The sequence below is a fragment of the Thamnophis elegans genome, chromosome 14 (genome assembly GCF_009769535.1).
Source record: "Thamnophis elegans isolate rThaEle1 chromosome 14, rThaEle1.pri, whole genome shotgun sequence".
NCBI classification, from domain to species: Eukaryota; Metazoa; Chordata; class Lepidosauria; order Squamata; family Colubridae; genus Thamnophis; species Thamnophis elegans.
Genome location: NC_045554.1, coordinates 8502466 through 8529771, shown reverse-complemented (window position 1 = coordinate 8529771; position 27306 = coordinate 8502466). Strand labels below are relative to the sequence as shown.

At 44.5% G+C, this 27306-nt stretch overlaps 2 protein-coding genes across 5 annotated transcripts in view; both read right to left on the bottom strand.

Annotated features, from left to right (window-relative positions):
- LOC116517843 overlaps nucleotides 1–5145 on the bottom strand; it is a gene marked incomplete at its 5' end in the record, with an annotated part of 96362 nt that extends 91217 nt beyond the window's left edge. Inside the window, 6 exons of the mRNA XM_032231015.1 lie at nucleotides 326–462; nucleotides 1395–1584; nucleotides 1745–1882; nucleotides 2771–2939; nucleotides 4414–4484; nucleotides 4933–5145. Coding sequence (XP_032086906.1) covers nucleotides 326–462; nucleotides 1395–1584; nucleotides 1745–1882; nucleotides 2771–2939; nucleotides 4414–4484; nucleotides 4933–5145 — 918 coding nt within the window. The remainder of the gene's footprint in view (nucleotides 1–325; nucleotides 463–1394; nucleotides 1585–1744; nucleotides 1883–2770; nucleotides 2940–4413; nucleotides 4485–4932) is intronic.
- A 6847-nt stretch (nucleotides 5146–11992) lies between these two features.
- Nucleotides 11993–27306, bottom strand: part of ABCC6 (ATP binding cassette subfamily C member 6) — a 52191-nt gene continuing 36877 nt past the window's right edge. For all 4 annotated transcript variants that reach the window (XM_032230340.1, XM_032230341.1, XM_032230343.1 and 1 more), the window contains exons 26-31: nucleotides 26163–26264; nucleotides 25074–25220; nucleotides 23325–23483; nucleotides 19127–19293; nucleotides 14960–15154; nucleotides 11993–12572 (exon numbers count right to left, since the gene is read on the bottom strand). In XM_032230340.1, coding sequence (XP_032086231.1) covers nucleotides 12461–12572; nucleotides 14960–15154; nucleotides 19127–19293; nucleotides 23325–23483; nucleotides 25074–25220; nucleotides 26163–26264 — 882 coding nt within the window. In that variant the 3' untranslated portion in view covers nucleotides 11993–12460. The remainder of the gene's footprint in view (nucleotides 12573–14959; nucleotides 15155–19126; nucleotides 19294–23324; nucleotides 23484–25073; nucleotides 25221–26162; nucleotides 26265–27306) is intronic.

Here is a 27306-nt window from a genome sequence, read left to right as displayed (position 1 = left end):
GCTACCGGTTCTCTGAACTATTCAAAATTTCTGCTACCAGTTCTCCAAACTACTCAAAATTTCTGCTACCGGTTCTCTGAACTACTCAAAATTTCTGCTACTGGTGCTCCAAACTACTCAAAATTTCTGCTACTGGTTCTCTGAACTACTCAAAATTTCTGCTACCGGTTCTCCAAACCACTCAAAATTTCTGCTACCAGTTCTTCAGAACCTGTCAGAATCTGCTGGATTTCACTTCTGGATGGAGTGCAATCTTGAAGGTGTGACAAGTACTCTAGAGTCGGGGTGCTCTGTGTGGCCAATTGTGATAAATTCAATAAGCTACCTCGGGATCCATGGTAGGTTTCACGCAGAGCTTCTGAAGAGCTTTAGCTACTTCTTTCATTTCCTCCTCTTTGGACAATGGTGCCGTTTTCTCTTTTTCATACAGCAGGCTGCTTTCATAGCTGTCACTAGTGGGTACTAGAGAAATGAAAACAGCATTATATGATAGATATAGGAAATGCACAGAAAGCATCATTCAACAATGTTTGAATTGTTCCCTAATATGGAACCGTAAGTTCCATTCTTCTTCCTTGGTGAATGGAAGTGTCAAGGTTCCAAATAATATGTCCCCAGAATGAAAAATCCACAGTTTCCGTATTTTATCAAAGTCTCTTTATTAGGAACATATTGTTCTGACCTAGGCGTCACCAAATCACGAAGCAGACTCCTTGTCCCAACCTAACCCCTTTTTATTAAGCTCATGTGGATTCCTCTCATTCACATCCAGCAAAGTCCTGGCAAACAATCTTTCAAGGGTGAATTTGCAGCCACAGACCTTATCAAGCTTGGAGAGCTGCCAGGATGATATCTTCCCAAACACAACGCTGTCCGAGAAAATACTTGGCAAGGAGTCTCTGAGAGTCATGAACAAATCTTCACACTAATTCAGCAAACTAATTGTCTCCTGCAAACTCCACTCCCCTTTGGCTCCTCTTTATTCCCTATGGGAGGGGCCATTCACCATCCACCTGTGCCTTTACTCCCAAGTCGGCCAGCTGTTCCTTAGCTGTACTCTTCTCCTGGCAGCTCTGCACAGGGGCATATCAGGAACAGGCTCCAGCTGTTCTTCTGCTCCACTGATCTCTGGCTTTGAAGGCAGCTGATAACTGGTATACAGCCCTGGCCCCCTCATCAGAGCCTTCCCCAGATTCCAGGACTGGCCCATCTTCCTCCCCAACCTCCTCACTGTCCGAATCTGCCAGCTCCCACTGCTGGCCCACAACAGAGAGTTGTGGTGTCCCAGGATGATGTGACCCCCTTTTGTAACCTTCTGACAAGCAAAGTCAACCGGTAGGCCAGATTTACTTATCATTCCATTGATTTGTTCTTCCTTGGAGACATCAACCAACCTTTTCCCTGGGGTATATCATGAGCTTCAGTTCGGAAGAGCTTCAAGTCTGTCCGAGTTTGCATCTTTACTCCACTGCCCTTCCTCGCAGGAGATGTAACAAGGTGGGACTCCATACATTTGATTTCTGCAAGGATCCCTTTCTCCTCAAATCTCTGGACACATTCAAGTTCGGAAGACAGAAGCTGCTCCTGGGAGTGAAGCAGATACACAGTGGATCAGTCGTGAGGATCTAATCAAAGCCATTTTAGACATAATGAAACGGGGCTCGGTTATTTTTCATATCGCAGTTGCTAAAAACCACCCCAAAGCAGGACACAATTAAAGCGGGGGGGGGGGATTACAAGTTACCGATGCATTGGGAAGAGCCACAGATTTCAGAGAAGTAAATCCAGAAAAACGGTGAGAACACAAGTTGAAATCTTTCATCTTCAGAAGGACCGAACCTTTCGTTTGGTACTGAGTGGGGCATTTCCCTGAAATATCCACCTGAAGTCACAATAGGTAAGATAAGAATACAAAGCATGAAGTGACAACCTTAATTAGTAAAAATAACTTGGATATAAATTGTAATTTGGGATTTAGGGAAAAGACCTATAAATCTTATTAATAAATTCTTGTTTAGAGCTTGCTGTAAAGGTATAATCTCTTTTGGGCCTGAGGAGAGGAGAGGTGATACAAATAGTAAATATTTTTTAGTTAACTACAATAATAACAAGGAAATGTTAATGGATAATGTTTAATGATATATACATGTGTGTTGTACCAGTAAAAGCAAATTGGACATAAGCATTAATTTGTGAATGGAGGGGAAAAAAGGTGAGGAAATGCTTAGATATTCTACTAACTGACTTTGTTTTAGAATATGTTATAAAGGTATGAAGTCATGGAAGGTTTATTGAGATTGTGAATGTATTCCAGTAGGTGGTTGTGTCTTTAAATACAAATGATTTTAGATAAAATCACATTTAAATAACTGTAACCAAATGAGAATTGTGGTACAGTGATAGTAAAATACATAAGTTTTAAAATGCACAACTCAATTTGAATGAAGTATATGTAATGATTGTGGAAGAAAAGCATGAAATGTATTTGTAAGCAGAGCAATAAAGATTAGGCTAGAAACAACACCAGAATGTTTCCTTCCTGCCTGCCTGCCTTACAGGATTAGCCCTGTAAAGTGGGGAGGGGAAAAAGGAGATTTCTTCCAACAACTAGTTCTCTGAACTGCTTAGAAAGTTAACAACCGGTTCTCCCGAATAGGTGCGGACCGGCTGAATCCCATTACTGGACATAGGACTATGGGGGGTTAGTAAGCTCGCAATACATAGCCTTATGAATGGGCTAAACTCGACGTTGTGTTCTAAAGAGCTTCACCTCTTCCACACTGTTGTTGGCAGCGGCTCCCAACGACGAGGTCTGGAGACCGCTCAGGATACCCCGTTTGATGTTTAGGGCCCATGTTGACTCATTCTTCTGGGGAAAGATCTTCAGAACTTTCCCATCGTGAAAACAAAACCACAGTGGGTATCGCTCCAAAATTTCCCTAGAAGACAATAAGATTTTTAAAAAAACAAAATGGTAAGCTAAGGAAATGTAACACATTATGTGAAGACCTAACCCCCTCCCCTGGCGAATTCTACAATGCTGGTGAAGGAAAGAGAAGAAGAGGATGACCAACATGTCAGCGTTTGTTGCAGAAATCACATCCAGAAAGTACACACAGATAACTGATTCAGCAGGATGCGTTAACTTCTTTATATACATAATAACATGTGAATAAAATGTACAGTACCAATAGCAGATTCTTCCAATGTGGTAGAGAGGAGAGATTGAGATTTCCAGTTTCAATTCAGAGAGCAGACTAGATTAGTTCTCTTGCACAGACTCAGAGTTACATAGGTAAGCCACGCCCAGGCTCTGAGCCATCTGGCATGGCTCTCAGTCACCAAATAATTCCCATTGGCTGACCCAGTTGCCATGCCTATTCATTGGCTGACCTTGTTACCACATCCTGACAGTTCATGAATATTCTGACACAACCGCACGGGGATGGATCCCGTTACAGTGTGCCATTGGAAGACCTGAAGGACCAGGTGGGAGACAGATGGTTAAGGAGAAAAATTATTATATGGCCTTTAAGAGTCGACATCAATTTGCACATAATCAATCAATCAATCAATCATTCATTTCATTCATTTATTAAATTTATAGGCCGCCCAATCCCGAAGGACTCCGGGCGGCTTACAAGAGAAGAAAAAAGAGAAAAGGAAAAATAAAAAATGATAATTTTAAAATTCACAACACGCACTCGTTCTAGTCAGGCTTGGACCTTAGCAATAAGGTCAACAGCCCCAGGCCTGCCGGAACAGCCAGGTTTTAACGGCTTTCCTGAAGGCCATGAGAGTGGGCAGGGTCCGGACCTCTGGGGGTAGTTGATTCCAAAGGGTCGGAGCAGCCACAGAGAAGACTCTTCTCCGGGGAGCCGCCAGTCGACACTGACTGGCTGACGACATCCGAAGGAGGCCCACCCTGTGGGATCTTATCAGCCATTGGGAGGTATGTGGCAGTAGGCGGTCTCGCAGGTACGCTGGTCCTAAGCCATGTAGGGCATTAAAGGTAATAACCAACACCTTGAATTGCATTTGGAGACCAATGGTAGCCAGTGCAGCTCCCGGAGGACAGGTGTAACATGGGTGTACCTCGGTACATCCAATATCACTCACGCGGCTGCATTCTGGACTAGCTGTAGTCTCCGAACACTTTTCAAGGGTAGCCCCATGTAGAGCGCAATCAATCAATCAACGCAAAGATATAGTTCTCTGCAAAAGGCTGAAATACTGGGAAAGATGGGGGGGGAAAGTAAGAGGTCAACCAGCAACAAGATGGGTAGACTTAGTTATAGTGGTGATGGGGGCACCATGGGAAGGCTGGAATCCTAAAGTAGCATTTGACTTAGTAGCTTTTTGCCTATCTTGATCAATGGTTGCGTTTTTTGGGGGGACCTAGAGCTGTTTTACCTTAAACTGTCGTTTTCATTCATCAATTTCACCTCGGATTCAAAGATGGTTTTGATCTGTACTCCATGCAACTAGGGACAAAAAAAAGAGGTCAACACAATATAATTCTCAAAACTGCTGAAGATGGATGGATGGATGGATGGATGGATAGATTAATGGATGGATGGATGGTTGGATCAATGGATGGATTGATGGATGATAGGTAGACAGATGACAAATGACCTAGGATGAATGAATGGATGGAAGAGAGGGAAGAGGGAGAGAACCTAGGATGAAGGAATGGGTGGATAGGTGGGTGGGTGGCTAGATAGACAAATAGACAGACGGAAGCACAGGAATATGAGGAAAAGAGAGCAATTTCTGAATGAAACTTGAATCTAAAGAAGATCTGCACTTGTTATATGATGATTTTAGAGTTTTTAATACACACATACCCCTGCCCTGCCCCATTTATTTTATTTCAGGGAGGAAAGCTAAAGCTCCCTCAAATGGTTCAATCCACTTGAATGTCTTACTCACTTTTAAAATTCGATGACAATTTGCCAATACTTCGACCACAACTTTACTTTCTAGGGTGATGCCACTTCTCTGGTAGGCTCTTCCTTGAAGGAACGTAGTGGTAGATGTTGAGTAGCTATAGCTGAACCTGGATCCCACGGGAACTGTTGGTGTGCTAAAATCTGTGAAAATGAAGAAAGGTTCTAAGGCAGTGTCTTGATGATGCCCAGTTGATTAAAGCAGCTTTGGACGAAATCATTTAGGTGGATGTAATAAATTAGTCCATATGTTGGAATTCACTGTTGGAATGCATTTCTATGCAACAACTACACTAGCATCCAGCCAGTAGTTGGCAGTGTTCACAAGTTTGGATCTATGGTATATACCCCATGATCTTTTGTTCTAATTAGAGTTTCCTGTTTCCTGTTACAGAAAAGAAATATATATATATATATATATATATATATATATATATATATATATATATATATATATATATATATATATATATATATATATATATATATATATATATATATATATATATATACTTAAAGTCACAACCCCTGGTATGCCCAAGTATGGGTATGGCTAGCTGATGAGAGCTAAATAGCTTGAAATAGATCTATACTAGTCTCCCTTTATTTATTTATCAGCATAAATATAACATACATACATACATACATACATACATATATATATATATATATATATATATATATATATGTGTGTGTGTGTGTGTGTGTGTGTGTGTGTGTGTGTGTGTGTATGTATGTATGAATGTATGAATGTATGAATGTATGTATGTATGTATGTATGTATGTATGTATGTATGTATGTTCTGTCTCCCCTTCTCCGCTTGTTAACAGACGGCAGGCAGACAAACTTAAAAGGAACTTTCTTTATCAGTTCTCGGCTTAGACTGGCTTTGAGCCCAAAAATAACATAAATACAGTCTCTTTATTATTTGTATTTTGTCTTTTATGTTCCCCCTTTTTTCCCCCTTGAATTGTTCGCCGCCCTGAGTCCTCCCGGAGAAGGGCGGCATACAAATAATAAAATACGATACGATACGATATGTGTATGTGTGTGTGTGTGTGTGTGTGTGTGTGTGTGTGTGTACACACACACACACACACACATACATACATACATACATACACACATAATTTATAACATTATATGATCAGGCATTGGAGAATATTAGATAGAGTGATTTTGCAACTCTTCATGAGTGTCTAAAGGATATGGTCAAAACAGTGAAGCTGGCAGCTATGAAGATGCAGTTAAAGCTCCACCCATTTTTATTGTATTATTAATTTCTAAATATTTCAATATAATTTTTGGAAGGGGCATGAGAGTGGCATTAGCCTTGGGAGTGCAAACACCAGTAGGAATATTATGTTCTGATCTTTTGGAGACAGAGATTACATTCCTGGAATCTCATTTTATGAAGTCCTTAGTGAGCTATCAACTCAGAAGAAGAAAACAGAAGGGGTGCCCCCCCCCCCAAAAGGATTGCTCTGGTTCCATCCATTTATTTCTCCAACCATCATGGTCCTAACCCATCGTCCCTCAAGGTGTTAGCATGTCTAATGCTTTTATGATTCAACGAAAGGCTTAGTTCTTAAACGGACAGCACAAATTCAAATGGTGGGTATTTGGATTAACCAGTGAATGGACATGGAAAGGGGTGAGCACATTAATGTCCCTCATATTTGGGTGTTTTCTTACTAAGAATTTGCTTCGTCATCTTACCTGCACACTAGGGCGAACAAGAGAATTTGTGGCTGAAATTCTCTGTTGTGGCCCACCAGTGGCCAGCAGAACTGGCACCAGATTAGGACAGTGAGGAGGTTGGGGAGGGACATGGGCCAGTCCTGGAGTCTGGGGAAGGCTCTGATGAGGGCTCTGTGTCGGAGGCAGAGAGGGGGCCAGGGCCGTCTGACAGTTATCAGCTGCCTTCAGAGTCAGATATCAGTGAGGCAGAAGAACAGCTGGAGCCTGTTCCCATTGTGCGCATGCACAGAGTTGCCGGACGAAAGGAACAGCTAAAGAACAGGGGTTGACTTGGGAGTAAGGCCACGATGAATGTCCCCTCCCATAGGGAATAAAAGAGGAGCGAAAGGGGAGGGGAGTTTGCAGGAGACAATTAGTTCATTCCTGCATTCTTGCCAAGTATTGCAGCCTCTGAACGATATCGGCCTGGCCGCTCTCCAAGCCTGATAAAGGTCGGTAATTGTGAACTATCTTGAAAGACGGTGGGAGAGGAAAAACTTTGCTGGAGAGGAGTTTACTGTCAATCAAATAAAAGGGGATTATTGGGACGAGGACTCGGCTTCGTGCTGCTGGGGAAGCCTGGGTCAGAACATTTGCTGGATTCTCCTTCAACGACAAACCAACGGCAATTGTCGGAAAAGCATTTACAAGAAAGCCAGGGGGGGTTCTGACTTGGCTGTTTATTTATCTTAGGTCTAGGAAAACATTCAAGGAGCAACATAACATTTGCAGAATGCCGGTGGTCTTGGAAACCGCCACGTTTATGCAAGGATGGGATGAATGGATTCAGGAGCAGGGGAAAGAGCACAGTTTTGAGAACAAGCCTCTATTGTAAGCACAACTGGCTCCCAGCTTCCAGGCCAGAAGGATTAAGGCATCAACCACTTGTCTGATTCCCTTTGGATGGGATCCAAGACCTCAGCCACATTCTCAATATATCATCAGCTGGAGGGCTTCACATCAGGAAATTTTGCAGTATCCTTCCCCTGCCCCGCCCACCAAGCCATGTCACGCCCACCAAGCCACACCCACAGAACTGGTAGTAAAAACAAAAGGAATCTCACCACTGAATGATAAAGACAGGAGTTTAACAAGTGCTGAAAACTGTTTTGGGCAAAATTCAGAGGGGAAAATAAACCATCGTGGTGGTGGTGGGGGGGGGGAAGCTAATTCCTACTCTGTGTGTTCCTTTGAGGAGACAAAATGAAGAGCCAGTTTGGGAAAATCCACTTCTTCCAACATCTGCGTTGACAAAACAATTTATTCAAGTCAGATTCTCTCTTGATTTTTTTTTCTTTTTTCCTCCGCTTAAATTCAAATCGTCCAGTTTGCTGTATCAGGTCGCGCCTTCCTTAATGCTCGGGTGAGCCCATTAAAAGTCTCCTCACCACCCAAAGTTCATACGAAAATAAGCAGGCATGCAACTCTGGCTAATATACATTTCCTTGAATGTTATTTTGTACACAAATACGGAGTGTTCACATCCCCTCCCCACATCCCAATACTTTGAATTATGGGTGAGCCTTCCTAATATACATATTTAAGAAAACTCTTTTCTAGACACATTTTCTACTTCTTTTTGTTTTGTATTTTTTATTAGACTTTTTGGATGCAAAAAAAAAAAGAGTGAGAAAAAGAAGAAAGGAATGAAAAGAAAACAGAGAATAATGCTTTTTGCTGTTCTATGGAGTAATTATCATCTTATTCTCCTCCCTACATCTGCCCTGGCCCTTTTTAACCCTGAAATGATCAGTTCAGTCTTCTCTTCTTTCATCAAAGGACATCCATGTAAGATTTCCAGTTGTTCAGAAAAAAAGTCTTTGGATTTTTTCACACCCACACCCACACAGAGACACACAGACACAGACACACACACACACACAACCAGGTAAGTGATCTTTGGTTTTGACTGGTGGCCACCAACCAGAAGAGTGAGGGAAAGATAAACTGCAAAGCCAGAGATGTGGCATCTTAGGTAAGATTTACAAAACTGGTATTCGGAGCAAATGAAATTGCCTCTCCTTTTGAGAGGCCGACCAACTGGCTGGCACAAAATACAAGCTGGGCGGGCAGGATCTCATAGATGCCCCCACTCTGTCAAGGACCTCAGAGAACTCATCTCAAACTCAAGCTAAGTTCTAAAGCTCCCTGTAACAACATTGCCAAAAAAGGCATTAAGAGTTGTAAACCTAATCCTGCGTAGCTTCCTCTCTGGTAATATTTAACTGCAAACTAGGACATACAAAACTTTTGCTAGACCAATTCTCGAATACAGATCATCTCTCTCTCTGGAACCCGCACTGCATATCGGACATTAATACAATTGAGACAGTCCAGAGATATTTCAGGAGAAGAGTACTCCACTCCTCTCTCCGTAATAAAATACCACCAGACTTGAAATTTTGGGCTTAGACAATTCCGATCCGACCTAAGTCAGTGGTGGGATTCAGTCAGTTCGCACCAGTTCGGGAGAACCAATTGTTAACTTTCTGAGCAGTTTGGTGAACTGGTTGTCAGAAGAAATCATTAGGGCAGAGAACCGCTTGTTAAATTATTTGAATCCCACCACTGACCTAAGTGTAATACATAAAAAATTATCTGCTACAATGTCCTACCTGTCAATGACGGTTCCACCACAAAACCGCGTTCGACTAAAGCGCGCTCGACGAAACTGCGTAGCTGACGTCATCACAGGGCGACAACAGCGCGGAGACAGAAGCACGCTGTAAACGCTAAACCTAAAATTAACCCCTAAACCTAAACCTAACCCTAACCCTAACCCTAAACCTAACCCTTAACCTAACCCTAAAGCTAACCTTTAACCTAATCCTAAACCTAATCCTAACCCTTAACCTAACCCAAAACCTAACCCTAACCCTTAACCTAACCCTAAACCTAACCCTAACCCTAACCCTTAACCTAACCCTAAACCTAACCCTAACCCTAACCCTAAACCTAACCCTTACCTTAACTTGAATCGGCTTGCTTTCAAAGCGCTATTTAAAGCGCCCTTCTTTCTCTGCGCTCGCTGTTGTCGCCCTGTTGATGACGTCAGCGACGCGGTTTAATCGGGCGCGCTTTAGTCGAGCGCGGTTTTGTCGTGCCACGGTCAATGACTACTTCAGCTTCAACCGCAACAACACACAAGCTCACAATAGATACAAACTTATGGTGAATGGCTCCAAACTTGATTGCAGACAACACAACTTCAGTAACAGAGTGGTCAACGCCTGGAATACACAACCTGACTCAGTTGTGACATCCCCCAAACCCCCAAACCTTTAACCGTAGACTGCCTACCGTGGACCTCACTCCATTCCTAAGAGGTCTGCAAGGAGTGTGCGTAAGCGCACCAGAGTGCCTACCGTCCCTGTCCTAATATTCCCTTGTATTTGTATCTGTTTCATGTATTCAGAATCCTGTTTATACATATATCTGTTATCTAATTCATGCTTGACGAAATAAAATAAAATGAAACAAAACAAAATAAATGTGTCATTTCAACTTTGGCCAATCTTGGTAGCGCAGTTCCTTCCCAAATGAAATACTACAAAGTCGTCCCTTAAAATAGCGTGGCTGGAGAAAATCAGATGAAATCGCTGGCCAAACGCCCCGAGAAGGGGACACACACACACATACACACACACACACACACGATTGGGGGGATTTCCATGGTTCCTTCTACTTACGCTTTGAGATGCCAACCCCAAATATGGAGAACAGAACCATCGCTTGCTGTAGCTCCATGATTTTGCAAACCAGCCCGGCCTTAGCGAAACCACATCGGGCCTCTCCTTTGGAGAGGCGGCTCTCAGGCAGGAGGGCAGTGAAAGCAGATCCCCCTCTTTACAAAGAAGGGCTTGAGTACTCCAGCTCTTTTTGCAAGCTGGAGGAGGGGCTCAGAAGGAGTGAGACAGAGAGGGACAGAGAGAGAGAGAGAGAGAGAAAGAGAGAGAGAGGGAGGGAGGGTTGACGATGAGAAAGCATCTCCACTGCCCTACGCTAGTTGATTTTTGCTTCAATAGATGATTGCCTCAAAGTTAGATCAAGGTGTGCGGCAGGGGTGCAATCAACTTTACCTTGGCTACTGCTTCGCAAATGTAAGCGTGCACCCCCTCCGTGCATGCGCAGGACCTTCCACGCATGCGCAGAGCATCAAAACAGGATGTCATGACGCCCAGGCAGGTGGGTGGAGCCTCCCGCTGCCACCGCTACCGGTTCGGCCAAACCAGATAGAACTGGCTGAATAGCACCACTGGTGTATTGAGAACTGAGCCACTGTGGGAACATGAGGTGAGGGGACAATAGCATCTTCTGGGAGGCTGACATCTATTGGGTTTTCAATGTACACAAAAATATACCAAAAAGGATGTTGAGACTCTAGAAAGAATGCAGAGAAGAGCAAGGGGGCTAAAGTGTACGATGAACGGTTGCAGGAACTGGGTATGTCTAGTTTAATGAAAAGAAGGACTAGGGGGGACATGATAGCAGTCTTCCAATATCTCAGGGGCTGCCACAAAGAAGAGGGAGTCAAGCTATTCTCCAAGGCACCTGAGGGTAGAACAAGAAGCAACAGATAGAAGCTAACCAAAGAAATATCCAACCTAGAATTAAGGAGAAATTTACTGATAATGAGAACAACTATCTAGCGGAATGGCTTGCCTCCAGAATTTGTGGGTGGAGGCTTTTAAGAAGAGATTGGACTTCCACTATATTGATATTGATTGTTTCCTGATTGCTTATTAGTAGCCTATGAGTATCACTGAGTGTTGTACTTTGTGATTCTTGATGAATGTATCTTGTCTTTTTATGAACACTGAGAGCATCTGCACCAAAGACAAATTCCTTGTGTGTCCAATCACACTTGGCCAATAAAGAATTCTATTCTATTCTATTCTATTTTCTGTTCTGTTCTGTTCTGTTCTATGCTATGCTATTCTATTCTTCTTCATTCTAATTTCTATTCCATTCCATTCAATTCCATTCTTCATTCCAATTTCTGTTCTGTTCTTCAATCCAATTTCTCTTCTCTTCTCTTCTGTTATGTTCTATGCTATGCTATTCTATTCTCTTCATTCTAATTTCTATTCTATTCTATTATTCTATTCTATTCTGTTCTGTTCTTCATTCCAATTTCTGTTCTATTCTATTCCTATTCTATTCTATTCTATTCTATTCTATGATTCACTTATCTGGAATGGTATAGGATTTCCTGCTCAAGCAGGGGATTGGCCTAGATGACCTCTAAGGCTCGCTTCCAACTCTGCTATTCTGACATTCTGACATTTCAACCAGTCTCCAGCAGGATACAAAAGTTAGCTTTGTTTATCAGTTCAGCATTTACTATTTCTGCAATTGCGTTGCTTTAATTGGGGACTAAGCAACGAGGCAGTGAAAGAGATTATGAGTAAAATGAGTGACATCTTTGACATGATCAAAGCCAAAATACAGGCCATTCTGCGCAGTGTTTTTGGCTAGCGGGGATGGCATCAGCGACATTTGCTCGAGCCAGGCGTGATTCAGCTCCAAGAAAGGATCATGCTCAGTGCATGCTGGTTTCCGCATTTGTGGTACAGCAAAAGGGCCAGGCTGAAATTAAGCCAGGAAGAGTCTGACTTCTGTTCTCCATCTGCTTTGCACTTATGCTGCAAGAGAACACATCAGTCGTTTCACAAGCCAAGGATTGAGCTCTCCCTGCTCATAGCCAGAAAATTAAGAAAACGTCCTTTTTCAAACGAAGCAGCCGTTCAGTGTGTTCTTCCAACTCAAGTCACTTCACTAGCCCTGAATCCACCGCCATTTTGTAGAATAGTCCCTTCTGGACTCTCAATGCTTCTGGGGTATCAAGTTCGGCCACTTGTCCGTTTTCCATCACTAAAATTCTACAAATATGAGAAACGAATCAAGGTTAGTCTACAACAGGGGTTGGCAAACTTAAACACTCAAAAGAGCCATTTGGACCCGTTTCCCACAGAAAAGAAAACATCGGGAGCCATGAAGGTCCTAACCGGAAGCCCCCTGTTCAATTCTGGAGCTTACCGGAAGTTCAGTTCCCCCACACCATAGAGTCTCCTCCTAGTGCGGTGTCCTTTTTCCTCTATCTGTCATAACCGAAAGCCCTATCAATTGTGGAGACAACTGGGAAACCCTCCCCTTGCCATAGAGTCTTCTCCTGGCGCAGTGTGCTTCTCTTCCCCCCTCCACCGGAAGCTCCTCTCAGAATTGTGGCGCTGACCGGTGACGGAGCCGCAGCAGAGGGAGGAAAGAGCCACATGCGGCTCCAGAGCTGCAGTATGCTGGCCCTTGGTCTACAAGAACCGGTGGATAAAAGCTACCTCAGTGACTCAGTTTCCTTAAGCGATGGCATGCAAGCTTGCTAAGCTTAGAGAAATGGGTGAACTATCACAGGCAGACTTTTGACCACAGTACAATACACAACACCCAACGTTTCCATCGCTAAGCGAGACGGTGAGTTTTGCCTCACTTAACCTTTGTTACCACAGTCGTTAAGCAAATTGTTGCAGCTGTTCAATGATTCCGGCTTCCCCATTGACTCTGCTCGTCAGAAGCCAGCTGGGGCAGTTGCAAATGGCAAATCACATGATTTGTGGATCCTGCAACTGGCATAACTACATGCCAGTTTGCCAAGCATCTGAATTTTGATCACCTGACTTCGGGGATTTTACAGTGGTCATCAATTCAAGGACTGGTCATAAATAACTTTTTCCCAGTGCTGTTGCCACTTCAAACAGTCACTAAATGAAGGAACGAAGGATTGTAACTCAAGGGCTACCTGTACTAGGTAGTACCAATAATAGATAGAAAGTTGAAGATGTCTATTGATATTGACTTCTGTTGTGGCCCAGCAGGAGCTGTTGGAGCTGCCACCAGACTCCGACAGCGAGGGGCCCTCTGAGTCGGCCCTGGAGGATGTGGAGGACCCTGGACAGAGTTCCGACTCCGAGCAGGGCGCAGAGAGACTGGTTGGCCACCAAGTGGCACCTGAGCCTTGGATCAGTGGGGAGGAGACAAGCGAGAGTGATCCAGAAACCAGCAGTGAGTTGTTCCTGGATGCACACCATCGAAGAGCTACTCGGCGTCAAGAACAATTACGCAATTACAGGAGGTAATTGCGCTCAGCTGGTGGTCATGAGGCTCCTCTCCAGACTATAAAAAAGACTGCTTGTGACACGTCTCTTTTGCAGAAGTCAACGCTTTGACTAAAGAGAACTATTGTAACTAACTTGGCAGGCTGGATTGCTGCCAAGGTTTGTCTCAGTTGCTGCCAAAGTCCTTATCTGTTTGTTTGCTTGGCTTTCAGCCACCAAGACTCTGGTCTTGTTATTAAAGGACATTCCATTTAAGCTTGTCTCGGCATTTGTTACTGGACGGAGGAGGGGGTCAGAACAGACTTCCAACTTGAGCTGAGGATGAGCTTATTTTCTGACTTTCTTTCTTTCTGTTCTGCAGCTTCCTCTCTATTTTTGGCCCTTTGACAAATTTATATTCCTTTTCCAAAGATATGTTCCAAATGTGTCTCCAACTATTTTTAATCTTTCTGCTCCAATTCCAGATAATATCGCCACATCTCCCTTTGTTTCTTTAAACCATTCTATCCACTATCTTTGTTGCGGCCCATCAGTGGCCAGCAGAGCTGGCAGCAGAGTCGGACAGTGAGGAGGTTGGGGAGGAACATGGGCCAGTCCTGGAGGCTGGGTAAGGCTCTGATGAGGACTTTGCGTCAGAGGCGGAGACGGGGCCGAGATTAGATGCCTACGGAGCTGGAGAATAGCTGGAGCCTGTTCCCAGTGTGTGCATGCGCAGAGCTGCCAGAAGAAAAGAACAACTCAGAAATCAGGGTCAACATGGGAGTAAAGCCACAGAAGGAAGGTGATTGGCCCCTCCCATAGAAAATAAAAGAGGAGAGGGCTTTTGCAGGAAACAATTAGTTCGTTCATTAATTAGATTTGTTTCAGGAGTGTAAAGATCTGTCCGTGAATCTCAGAGACTCTCTGCCCAGTCTTTCCTTGCATAGCACCTCATTTGGGAAAATATTTACATGGCAGCTTTCCAAGATAGATAAGGTCTGTGGTCATAAATCCACCTTTGAAAGACTGTTTCCCAGGCCTTTACTGAATGTGAACGAGAGGAATTCACATTCGTTTAATAAAAGGGGTTTTGTCAGGAGCAGGACTCTGCCTCGTGCTTTTTGGGGAAGCCTAGGTTCCTAGGAACAGTCTTGGGAATCTTCTTCAAAGCCATCTCTTACCTGTCAAATTCCATCATGGCATTTAGTCGGTGGGCGATGGTCAGAACTGTGCACTCCTTGAAATGACTCCTTAGGGTGGCCTGGATCTGCAGGTCCGTTTCAAGATCCACAGCTGCGGTGGCCTCATCCAGAATCAGGATTTTGGCTTTCCGAAGTAAACCCCGAGCCAGGCAGATGAGTTGCCGCTGACCAACACTGGAAGAAGAATGGTGGGACAATTAAAAGCTGAGATCGGCCCTACGTAGTGAATTGGGGAGAGGAACCTTTGACCCAATGTTTCTGTCTATTCCATGGATCATGAGAAGGACCTCGTATTGTTTGTAGAAGAGGAGGGGAAAAGAGGAGGAGATTCCAGGTGTAGGAACATCTGAAAAACTAGGGCGAAATGACTTGAGGTTTTCAACGTTGAGCTACAATAACCAAGATAAATGGGACAGGCGAGAATTTGAAGCTCAACTACAGCTAAAAAAATTACAAGTTATTGTTGTGGCCCGCCAGCGGGCAGCAGAGCTGGCTGCAGATTCGGACAGTGAGGAGGTTGGGGAGGAACATGGGCCAGTGCCGGAGTCTGGGGAAGGCTCGGATGAGGGCTCTGCGTCGGAGGCAGAGAGGGGGCCAAAGCCATCTGGTAGTTATTTCCTGCCTCCAGAGCCTGATGTCAGCAAGGCAGAAGAACAGCGGGAGCCTGTTCCCGGTGTGCGCATGCACAGAGCTGCCTGAAGGCAAGAACAATTAAGAAAACAGGGTCGACTTGGGAGTAAGGCTTGGAGATGATTGTCCCCTCCCATAAGACATAAAAGAGGAGCGAATGGGATGTGAGCTTTTGCAGGAAGCAATTAGTTCATCTGGTTGGTTCAAGCTTTGAGACGTTCTGTTTGACTCTGTGCTAAGTTTGGCCTTGCTCTGCATTTGGCAGTTAAGACTCTGGCAGAATTCCCAGGGAGATAAGGTGGGTGTTTATCAACATTCCCCCTGAAGGACTATGGCAACTCAAGCAGACATCTGCTGGAAGCTTCACAGACTGTTTGTGAAGCCTTGTGGCAGTGGTGGGTTTCAAAAATTTTTGGAACCTACTCTGTGGGTGTGGCCTCCTTTGTGGGAGTGGCTTGCTGGCCATGTGACCTGGTGGGAGTGGCTTACTGGCCATGTGTTTTCTTTCTTTCTTTCTTTCTCTCTCTCTCTCTCTCTCTCTCTCCTTCCTTTTGTCTCTTTGTCCCTTTTTTCTTTTTTTCTTTCATCTCTCACTCTTTTTCTTTCTTTTTTCTTTTTTATTTCTTTATTTCTTCCTTTCTTTCTCTTTTTCTTTCTCTGTTTGAGTCTGTCTGTCTGTGTGTTTGTGTGTGTGTGTCTTTGCCTCTCTCTCCTCCCTCCCTCCCTCCCTCCCTCCCTCCCTCCCTCCCTCCCTCCCTCCCTCCCTCCCTCTGTGTCTCTCTATGTGATTCTCTCTCTGTGTCTGTCTCTCTCTGTGTCTGTCTCTCTCTCCTCCCTCCCTCTGTGTCTGTGTCTGTCTCTCATTCCCTCTATCCAGTGGTGGGTTTCAAAAAAATTTGGAACCTCTTTTGTAGATGTGGCCTGCTTTTTGGGTCCACTGGTGGAATCTTTTCTAACCGGTTCAGTAGATTTGATGAACCGGTTCTATCGAATAGGTGCGAACTGGTAGGAACCCACCTCTGCCTTGTGGACTGTGAATGATCATAATTTACAGCCATATTAATAAAAGAGGGTTTTTGGGACTAAGATTGTGATTTATACTTTCTCAGGAAGCCTAGGTCAGAACTGTTCTCCCTTTACTCCAGAGTTTCTCAATCTTGGAGACTTTAAGCTGTCTGGACTTTGACTCCCGTATTGATCTGATTTCAAAACAATTCTTTAGAAAGCAAATGTGTCCTCCCACTGATTTAACCCATCCTAATTTAGTGGGTTTGTTTGTGACCGATCCGCACTTCCATCCAAGATGTCCTTCCCCCTCCGCTCATCCTCTGCCAATACTGTATCAATCTGTTGCATCCCAAAATGATCTCTGTCCTCCCAAACTCGTCTCTCAGATGAGACCCGTTTAAATTTACATTAATTTGAATTGTATGCAGCTTGCCGCAATTTATGGCATTTACATAAAGATGCCATTATGCAAATGGCATCAATCACCACAAATGACAACATTTGCAATTTAACTCGAGTGATGGGCACTGCTTTCCTCAAAGCAATTGGTCCAAATAAAAAGTTCACCATGCTATTATTTTAAGTGCTTTTTAGTGGTCCTATCTTTGAGGATAACAAAAATCTATCATCTATCTGTCTATCTATCTATCTATCTATCTATCTATCTATCTATCTATCTATCTATCATATATCTATTATCTATCTATCTATCTATCTATCTATCTATCTATCTATCTACCCCGAGGGGTGTTATGGGTGTCTTACCCCCATAGTATTTTTTTCCAGAGAGTAAGTCATCTGTGTACCAAGTTTGGTTGAAATTGCTCAAGGCTCTCCAGAGTTCTGTTGGAACATAGAATAGAAGGAAGGAAGGAAGGAAGGAAGAAAGAAAGAAAGAAAGAAAGATAGATAGATAGATAGATAGATAGATAGATAGATAGATAGATAGATATCCTCCAGTATTTGTTCCCAGAGAGTAAGTCATCTGTGTACAAAGTTTGGTTGAAATTGTTCAAGGCGCTCCAGAGTTCTGTTAGAACATAGAATAGAAGAAAGAAAGAAAGAAAGAAAGAAAGAAAGAAAGAAAGAAAGAAAGAAAGAAAGAAAGAAAGAAAGAAAGATACCCTCCAGTATTTTTTTCCAGACAGACAGACAGACAGACAGACACACACACACACACACACATGTATGGCTCTCTCTCTCTCTCTCTCTCTCTCTCTGTATGTATGTTCCAGCACAACTCTGGAACGCCTTGAACAATTTCAACCAAACTTGGTACACAGATGACTTACTCTCTGGAAAAAAAATACTGTGGGGGTGAGACACCCATAACCCCCCTCGGGGTGTGTGATCTGCTAAGATACAGCCTGTTGTGCCTTAAAATGGCTTCTACTGTACAGCGCAGTGAAGCTGCCATGGTATTGGCTTCGCAATACTCCACAAGGGGCTCCCTCTGGTAAAGGGGGAAATTCAATATTAGAAATTACGCTGCTGGGGGCAGAGGAAAAACATTTTTAACTAATTTAATTGTTGGCGAAATCAGGGCTCAGGGCGAAGTTGCTCTTGCCATAGCCTCTTCAGGAATTGCGGCGACGTTCCTGGAAGGAGGGAGGACAGCCCATTCCATGCTTACGTTGCCACTTCACATCACCATTCCTGTCTAATACAGGGTTGGGATACATAAATACAGGGGAAATGCCGAGTTATCAGCTAGTGTTAGGAATAAATGTTAGGACTTAAATGTCAGCCAGCTTCTAGACCAAGGGTGGGTTTCTCCCGGTTCGCACCGGTACGCCAGAACCGGTTCGTGAAATTTAGTGTATCTTTTGGAACCTGTTCCAAAAGGAAAGAAGGAAGGAAGGAAGGAAGGAAGGAAGGAAGGATAGAAGGAAGGAAGGAAGGAAGGAAGGAAGGATAGAAGGAAGGAAGGAAGGAAGGAATGGAGGGAGAGTGAGAGAAAAGAGAGAGAGAGAGAGAGAAAGAGAAAGAAAGAAAAAATAAAAATAAAAAAAGAAAGTGGGAGAAAGAGGTGAAAGAAAGAAAGAAAGAAAGAAAGAAAGAAAGAAAGAAAGAGGGGGAGAGAGACAAAAGGAAGGAAGGAAAGAAAAATGACCACAATTGAGCCCAAAATTTGGGTTGCTAAGCAAGAGCATTGTTAAGTGAGTTTCACCATATTTTCCAAGTTGGCCACACCCACCCAGTCACACGCCCACCAAGTCATGCCCGCCCATCACATGCCCGCCGAGCCACTCCCACAAAACAGGCCACACCTACAGAATAGGTTCTAAAAAATTTTGAAACCCACCACCATTCTAGACTTACTCTCCCACCAATTGCAAACAATTTCAAAAGCGTAAACCCAAGCCTAAGCAAGGGGTGCTGATCAGAAACATTGATGAACCCATCACTCCAAAAAAAGAAAAAGAAAAAAGAAAACAATACAACCCCCCCCCCTCCAAATCACAGCAGGAGATATTTTTTCCTTTTTCCACCTTGGATTTTGAGTACCTGAGATCTCCACCTCCTTCACAGCACTCGTAGGACATCTGACCTGGCAAATCTGAAACGAAGCTCTTGAGTTGGGTCTGCTCCAAAGCGGTCCAGATGTCCTCATCTGAGCATTGATTCAAGGGATCGAGGTTCTCTCTCAAAGAACCCCCAAACAAGACTGGGTCCTGAGCACATGGGGAGAAGAAGCACAAGATAGTCTGTTTTCCATAACACAGGAGCGAAGAGGATGAAGAAAGATGAACACACCGTTTGATAAATGTTGTGGCCCGGCAGGAGTGTGTTGGAGCTGCCGCCAGATTCTGACAGCGAGGGGTCATGAGTCAGCCCTAGAGGAGGTGGAGGACCCTGGACAGGGTTCCGACTCCGAGCAGGGTGAGGAGAGACTGGTTGGCCACCAGGTGGCGTCTAAGCCTTGGATCAGAGGGGAGGAGACAAGAGTGAGTGATCCAGAAAACACCTGTGAGTTGTTCCGGGATGCACGCCGTCGAAGGGCTACTCGGCGTCAAGAACAACGGCGTAATTACAGGGGGTGATTACACTCAGCTGATGCTCATTAAGATCCTCTCCTGATTATAAAAGAGACTGCTTGTGCCACGCCCTTCTGCAGAAGTCAACGTTAAGGATTAACAAGAAACAAACCTGGCAGGCTGGATGGCTGCCAGAGTTTGTTTGCATTGCTGCCAAGTTTTGTAGGACTTGCTGCCAGAGTGCTTATCTCTTTGTTTATGTGGCTTTCAGCCAACAAGAGTCTGGATTGATTAAAAGAAATCTTCTCGTTTACGTTGGTTTCAGCTTTCGTTCCTGGATGGAGGAGGGGGGGTCAGAACAGATAAATATCTATGCCACTCAAAGAGCAATTTGGACCTGTTTCCCACGCAGAAAACACCAGGAGCCACAAAACCCTTCCAGTGGATGATGTGGTTGAATTAAACATTCTATTTCCTTCTGAAACTTTTTTTTTTGAGAAACGTTTTTTTTAACACACACATAATATAATCCAAAGCTTACCCATACATCTTAACAAACATTTTTTTTTTGAGTATTCAATAGTATATCAATTCTTTTTGCCATTAAGCTTCTGCCATTTTTATTTGTGCTTCTGCTTTCCGTACACCATATTATAGTCTATTTCATCTTCGGCTCTCCTCCTCTCCTCCTCTTCTCCTCCCTACCTCCTTTCTTCCCTCTGCCTTCTCTCTCTTCTCTACTTTCCCTTGCTCTCTCCCTCTCCTCACCTCTCTTTCCACACCTTCCCTCCAGTGGTGGGATTCAAATAATTTAACAACCGGTTCTCTGTCCTAATGACCAGGTGGGTAGGCGGGGCTTAGTGGTTATGTGACCGTGTGGGCGTGGCCAACTCAACGTCACTCACGTCAATGGGCACTTCACCTTAGCTGTTACAATGCAATCAGGATTAACCGGAGAGGCAGTTTCTGTAAGCAGGGCAATAAAGATTAAGCTAGAAACAACACCAGAATGTTTCCTTCCTGCCTTCCTTACAGGATTAGCCCTGTAAAGTGGAAAAAAACCAAAAGAAGATTTCTTCCAACAACCGGTTCTCTGAAGCTCTTAGAAAGTTAAGAACCGGTTCTCCCGAATAGGTACGAACTGGCTGAATCCCACCACTGCTTCCCTCTCTCCTGCTCTTTACCTCCCTTCTACTTCCCTCGCTCCTTTCTCCCTCTCTCCCTCTCTTTATCTCCCTTCCATTCTCTATTTTACGTGGTGCATTTCCACCTTTTAGCACACCCCGTTTAATATCAATGGAATTGATAATGATATTCCCAACGAAAGAAGTGGAAAAAAAATCTTTTCCGAGGTGGCGCAGTGGTTAGGGTGCAGTACTGCAGGCCACTTCAGCTGACTGTTATCTGCAGTTCAGCGGTTCTAATCTCACCGGCTCAAGGTTGACTCAGCTTTCCATCCTTCCGAGGTGGGTGAAATGAGGACCCAGACTGTGGGGGCGATATGCTGACTCTGTAAACCGCTTAGAGAGGGCTGAAAGCCCTATGAAGTGGTAGATAAGTCTAACTGCTATTGCTATTGCTAGTTTTTCTTTTAAAGGTATACCTTTATACGAATTCCAATAGTTTCCTCCCCCCCCCCCCCTAACAATTTCTTTTTTGGATGCACTGCAAGACGGATTCAAACTTCCCGCTATCTTCATCATGCTGTTACATATTTTTACATCATTAAGCGTCCCTATTTTGTTTCATATTGAAATTTTAACTATACATTATTGTTGTGGCCCGGCAGGAGCCGTTGGAGCTTCCGCCAGACTCCGACAGCGAGGGGTCTTATGAGTCAGCCTTGGAGGAGGTGGAGGACCCTGGACAGGGTGTCGACTCCGAGCAGGGTGAGAGACTGGTTGGCCACCAGGTGGCAGCAGAGCATTGGATCAAAGTTAATGTTCATGAAAACATTTGGGAGTTGTATCAGGATGCATGCAGGCGGAGGGCTACTCAGCGTAAAGAACAAAGGAGTAACTACAGGAGGTGCTTACGAACAGCTGATGCTGATCAAGATCCCCTCCTGCTGAAGCGTGCAGACAAAACCGTGGCAAGAAACCTGTGACGTTGAAATCGCGCCCACAACAGCCCGCCGACAAAAGCGCGCCATCAACAAACAATGCGAAAACAAGGTAATAATTCTAACCCTAGCCCTAACCCTAACCCTAACCCTGAACCTTACCTTAACCCTAACCCTAACCCTAACCCTTACCTTAACCCTAATCGCGCTTTTGTGGGCACGGTTTTGTCGGCGCGCTGTTGTGGGCGCGATTTCGACATCACGGTTTTCTCGCCGTGGTTTTGTCGGCACGCTTTTGTCGTGCGCGCATTTGTCAGGTCACGGGATTTATCCATTTGACATAGACTCTGCAAGGCATTGAAGGAAAAAAAAAACATTGGAGAACTGATTTAAGTGGAATATGTGCCCCTATGTAGATATTGAGTTGAAATTCTCTTGCTGCCTTCTTATACAAGTCTAACTTGTATAGGGAATGAGCAGGCTGAGCCCGAAGGTGGGGTTAAATGTGCCATCAGTCTGGAATTGCTCCACAGCCACTAGAGACCCACGTCCAGCCCCCCCACCCCCCACGAATTCCATTGACCATCATCTAGCACCAATTTGACTTCACCATTAGTAGACTCTTACATATGAGTAGCAGCATGTAATAAATTTGTAGTGCTTTGAACTTAATTCAACTCAAGTTACGCCTGACAATTTGGTGTCATTGTGGTGTCCCATCAATGCAATGCAATAGCAGAGTTGGAAGGGACCTTGGAGGTCTTCTAGTCCAACCCCCTGCCTAGGCAGGAAACCCTATACCGTTTCAGACAAATGGCTATCCAGCATCTTCTTAAAGACTTCCAGTGTTGGGGCATTCACAACTTCTAGAGGAAAGCTGTTCCATTGATTAATTGTTCTACCCATCAGGAAATTTCTCCTCAGTTCTAGGTTGCTTCTCTCCTTGATTAGTTTCCACCCATTGCTTCTTGTCCTGTCCTCAGTTGCCTTGGAGAATAGCTTGACTCCCTCTTCTTTATGGCAGCCCCTGAGATATTGGAAGACTGCTATCATGTCTCCCCTAGTCCTTCTTTTCATTCAACTAGATATACCCAGTTCCTGCAACCGTTCTTCATAGGTTTTAGTCTCCAGTCCCCTAATCATCTTTGTTCCTCTTCTCTGCACTCTTTCTAGAGTCTCCACATCTTTTCTACATCATGGCGACCAAAACTGAATGCAATATTCAAAGTGTGGCCTTACCAAGGCCTTATAAAGTGGTATTAACATAGGTGGGTTCCTACCGGTTCGGACTGGTTCAGTCAAGTAGGTAGTAACTTGGCTGGCCATGCCCCCGAACTGGTTCTGTCAGCGGCGCCACAGGAGCCACCATCTTGTTTTTTGCTTCTGCGCATGCACAGAACCAATTCTTTAGAACTGTGTGTTCACAGGTAGTGCATCCCTGAGTAAAAGGCAGTAACAGAAGCTGGAACCTACGCCTGTGTCCCATGTCCACTCAGACAACGTCCTACAAGATGATGAGATGGGCTGCCAAAAGATCTTGATCCCAACTGAACATAGTGAAAGACTGAATGAAACACCCGTGTCTGTTGAAGATGTGGCTTGGGAGATCATCATTATTGGGGTGAACAGAACCATTACAAGCGGAAGTGGTAGACTGGCTTCATACCTGTGGGACAATCGTAATCTTGCTTCTCAGGTTGTGCAGGCCCATTTGGGCAATGTTGACTCCATCAATCACAATCTCTCCATCAGAAGCTTCCACAAGTCTCAGAAGTCCCATCGCAAGGGATGATTTCCCGGCCCCTGTTCTTCCAACGATGCCCACCTAAAAGAAGAAAAACAGAGATTGAAGAAGGAAGGACCCCCTGATGGGGGAAAAAAAACTGAGAGAGAATTACTCTTCCCTATCCTGTTTTCAAAGTGGCTCAGTGGTTAAGACGCTGAGCGTGTCGATCAGACAAATCAGCAGTTCGGCGGTTCGAATCCCTAGCGCCGCGTAACGGAGTGAGCTCCCGTGACTTGTCCCAGCTTCTGCCAACCTAGCAGTTCAAAAGCACATAAAAAACGCAAGAAGAAAAATAGGGACCACCTTTAGTAGGAAGGGAACAGCGTTCCGTGGGCCTTTGCTGTTGAGTCATGCCACCCACATGACAGTGCTGGCCCTTTGATTTTGAATCGCAGATGACCACTGCCCCCTAGAGTCGGGAATGACCAGCACACATGTGCAGGGAAACCTTTACCTTTAGCTGTCTCGCTTTCTCAGATATATAGGAGTCTCTCATTATATTCTCACCACAGCCACCCCATGAGCTTTGCTTACTAAAAAAATAAATAAACCTGGTTCAAATATATTTGTGGACTCACTGGTCCAGTAAGGACTTCCATCTGTATCTCACAGGCCTAAATCCAACAGCTTAACCCCTACTGCATGCTGGATGTTTTAAGGGACCAAACTTTCTAGTGGAAGGAAGAAGAACTTGGATCGGATCAGGGATCTCCACACTTGGCAACTTTCCCCCAGCTTGGGGGAAATTCTGGGAGTTGAAGTCCACAAGACTTAAAGTTGCCATTTGTATTTGTAGTTATTAGTTTGTCAAACCTGCACAAGATAGTAGGTGTAAATATAAACATGGATATGAATGAAAGAAATGAGTATAAATAAATGGGAACAGTAGGACAGGGACGGAAGCAGTGGTGGGATTCAGCCGGTTCGCACCTATTCGGGAGCACCAGTTGTTAACTTTCTAAGCAGTTCGGAGAACCGGTTGATGTAAGAAATCTCCTTTTGTTTCTTTCAACTTTACAGGGCTAATCCTGTAAGGAAGGCAGGAAGGAAACATTCTAGTGTTGTTTCTAGCTAATCTTTGTTGCCCTGCTTACAGAAACTGCCTCTCTGGTTAACCCTTGTGACATTGCAACAGCTAAGGCGAAGCGCCCATCGACCTGAGTGACATTGAGTTGGCCACACCCACACAGTCACATGATCACTGAGCCATGCCTACCCAGCTGGACATTAAGGAAGAGAACTGGTTGTTAAATTATTTGAATCCCACCACTGGATGGAAGGCACGCTGGTGCACTTATGCACGCCCCCTTTACGGACCTCTTAGGAATGGGGTGAGGTCCACGGTAAACAGTTTAAGGTTAAAGTTTTGTGGGTTTGAGGATGTAACCACGGAGTCAGGTAGAGCATTCCAGGTGTTGACCACTCTGTTGCTGAAGTCGTATTTTCTGCAATTGAGTTTGAAGTGGTTTACCTTGAGTTTGAATCGATTGTTTGCCCATGTATTATTGAGGTCGAAACTGAAGACGTCGTTGAAAGGTAAGACATTGTAAGCAGACAATTTTGTGTTGGAGAACTCTAGGAGTTGAATCCAGACATCTTTAAGTTGTCCAGGTTGAGAATATGTCTTACCTTCTCTTGCGGTTTGATCTTTAGGTTGATATTCTTCAGAGCTAGACTTAATTCCGGCCTATATCGCAAACTATAGCCTCTGAATTCAATTGCCCCTTCAGTGGGCCAGCTGCCACCTTGGAGATGATCACCCAAGGTCCACGGAGCCTGAAAGAGATGCCACAACAATACTAGCTCATATTAGCAAATCCCAAACGCGCCAAGAGGCAAAACTACAACCCCCCTCACCCAAGATATGGACTTAAAAACTACTTTAAAGGTAAAAGGTAAAGGTTCCCCTCGTACACATGTGCTAGTTGTTCCTGACTTTAGGGGGCGGTGCTCATCTCCGTTTCAAAGCCGAAGACATCTCCGTGGTCATATGTCCAGCATGATTAAATGCCGAAGGCGCACGGAACGCTGTTACCTTCCCACCAAAGGTGGTCCCTATTTTTCTGCTTGCATTTTTACATGCTTTCGAACTGCTAAGTTGGTTGCTAAACCGTTTAGAGAGGGCTGTAAATCACTATTAAGCGGTATCAGTGGTGGGTTTCAAAAAATTTTCGAACCTACTCTGTGGGTGTGGCCTACCCTGTGGGAGTGGCTTGCCAGCCATGTGACCTGGTGGGAGTGGCTTGCCGGCCATGTGTTCTCTCTCTCTCTCTCTCTCTCTCTCTCTCTCCTTCCTTTTGTCTCTCTGTCCCTTTTTCCTTTTTTTCTTTTATCTCTCTCACTGTTTCTTTCTTTTTTTCTTTTTTTCTTTTTCTTTCTTTCTTCCTTTCTTTCTCTTTCTCTTTCTCTCTCTGTGTGAGTCTGTCTGCCTGTCTGTCTCTCTCTCTCTTGGAACCTCTTCTATAGGTGTGGCCTGCTTTCCGGGTCCACTGGTGAAAACTCTTCTAACCGGTTCGGTAGATTTGACGAACCGGTTCTATCGAACTGGTGAGAACTGGCAGGAACCCATCTCTGAGCGGTATATAAATCTGTTATTGCTATTTATTGCTAGTTTCAGGCTGATAGATAGACAGCTAGAGAGATAGGCAGACAGGAGATTGAGGGTCAACTAAGAAAGTGAGGTGAGCCATTTTGTGACTGAAGAGAATAAAAACTTACCTCTTTGGGGGTCTGTGAATAATCTCTCACTCTCTCCACAGACATGATATGGTTATCAATTTCCGCTGAGGCACGCACCATCCAGTTCAACACGCCAGTGATCTGGCAAGGAAGAAGGGGAAACTGTGATTTCGGGCCACTGATAGCTCCTATCAAATCTCAGAACTTAACTGGATTGCCTAAAGTTCTATTATGCTGCATACCCCCTGTCTACTGTTCTCAAAACTCAACTTTTTAAAGCTGGATCACCCCTTATTTCACAAGTCCCTTCCAACAGGGATTTGTATATCTGCAGTGCAGGGGTGAAATCCAGCAGGTTCTGATAGGTGCTGGAGAACTGGTATCGGAAATTTTGAGTAGCTCGGAGAACCAATAGCAGAAAGTTTGAGTAGTTTGAAGAACCGGTAGCAGAATTTTTGAGTAGTTGGAGCGGGAATGGAGATTTTGTACTATCCTTCCCCTGCCACGCCCACCAAGCAAGTTTCAAGTTTAATTTTATTTATAGGCCGCCCAATCTGGGAGGACTCCGGGCGGCTTACAGAGAGGGGAAATAAAATAAAATAAAAATAAAATAGACAAGTTAAAAACAACAACAGATACATTCATTTCAGTCAGGGCTAGACCTCAACAATGCGGTCAACAGCCCCAGGCCTGCCGGAATAACCAGGTCTTGACAGCTTTTCTGAAGGCCATGAGAGTGGGTGAGGTCCGGATTTCTGGGGGTAGTTCGTTCCAAAGGGTCGGGGCAGCCACAGAGAAGGCTCTCCTCTGGGGAGCCGCCAGCCCACATTGTCTGGCTGACGGCATCTGAAGGAGGTCCACCCTGTAGGATCTTACCAGCCATTGGGAGGAGTGTGGCAGTAGGCGGTCTCGCAGGTATGCTGGTCCTAAGCCATGAAGGGCTTTAAAGGTAATAACCAACACCTTGAATTGTGTCTGGAGACCAATAGGTAGCCAGTGCAGCTCGCGGAGGATAGGTGTAACATGGGTGTACCTAGGTACACCCAATATCGCTCGCGTGGCTGCATTGATTGATTGATTGATTGATTACATTTATATGCCGCCCTTTTCCCCAAGGGGACTCAGGGCGGCTCACAATTCAATCAGGGAAGGGGGTACAGATGGGGGGATAAAAAAGACGAGA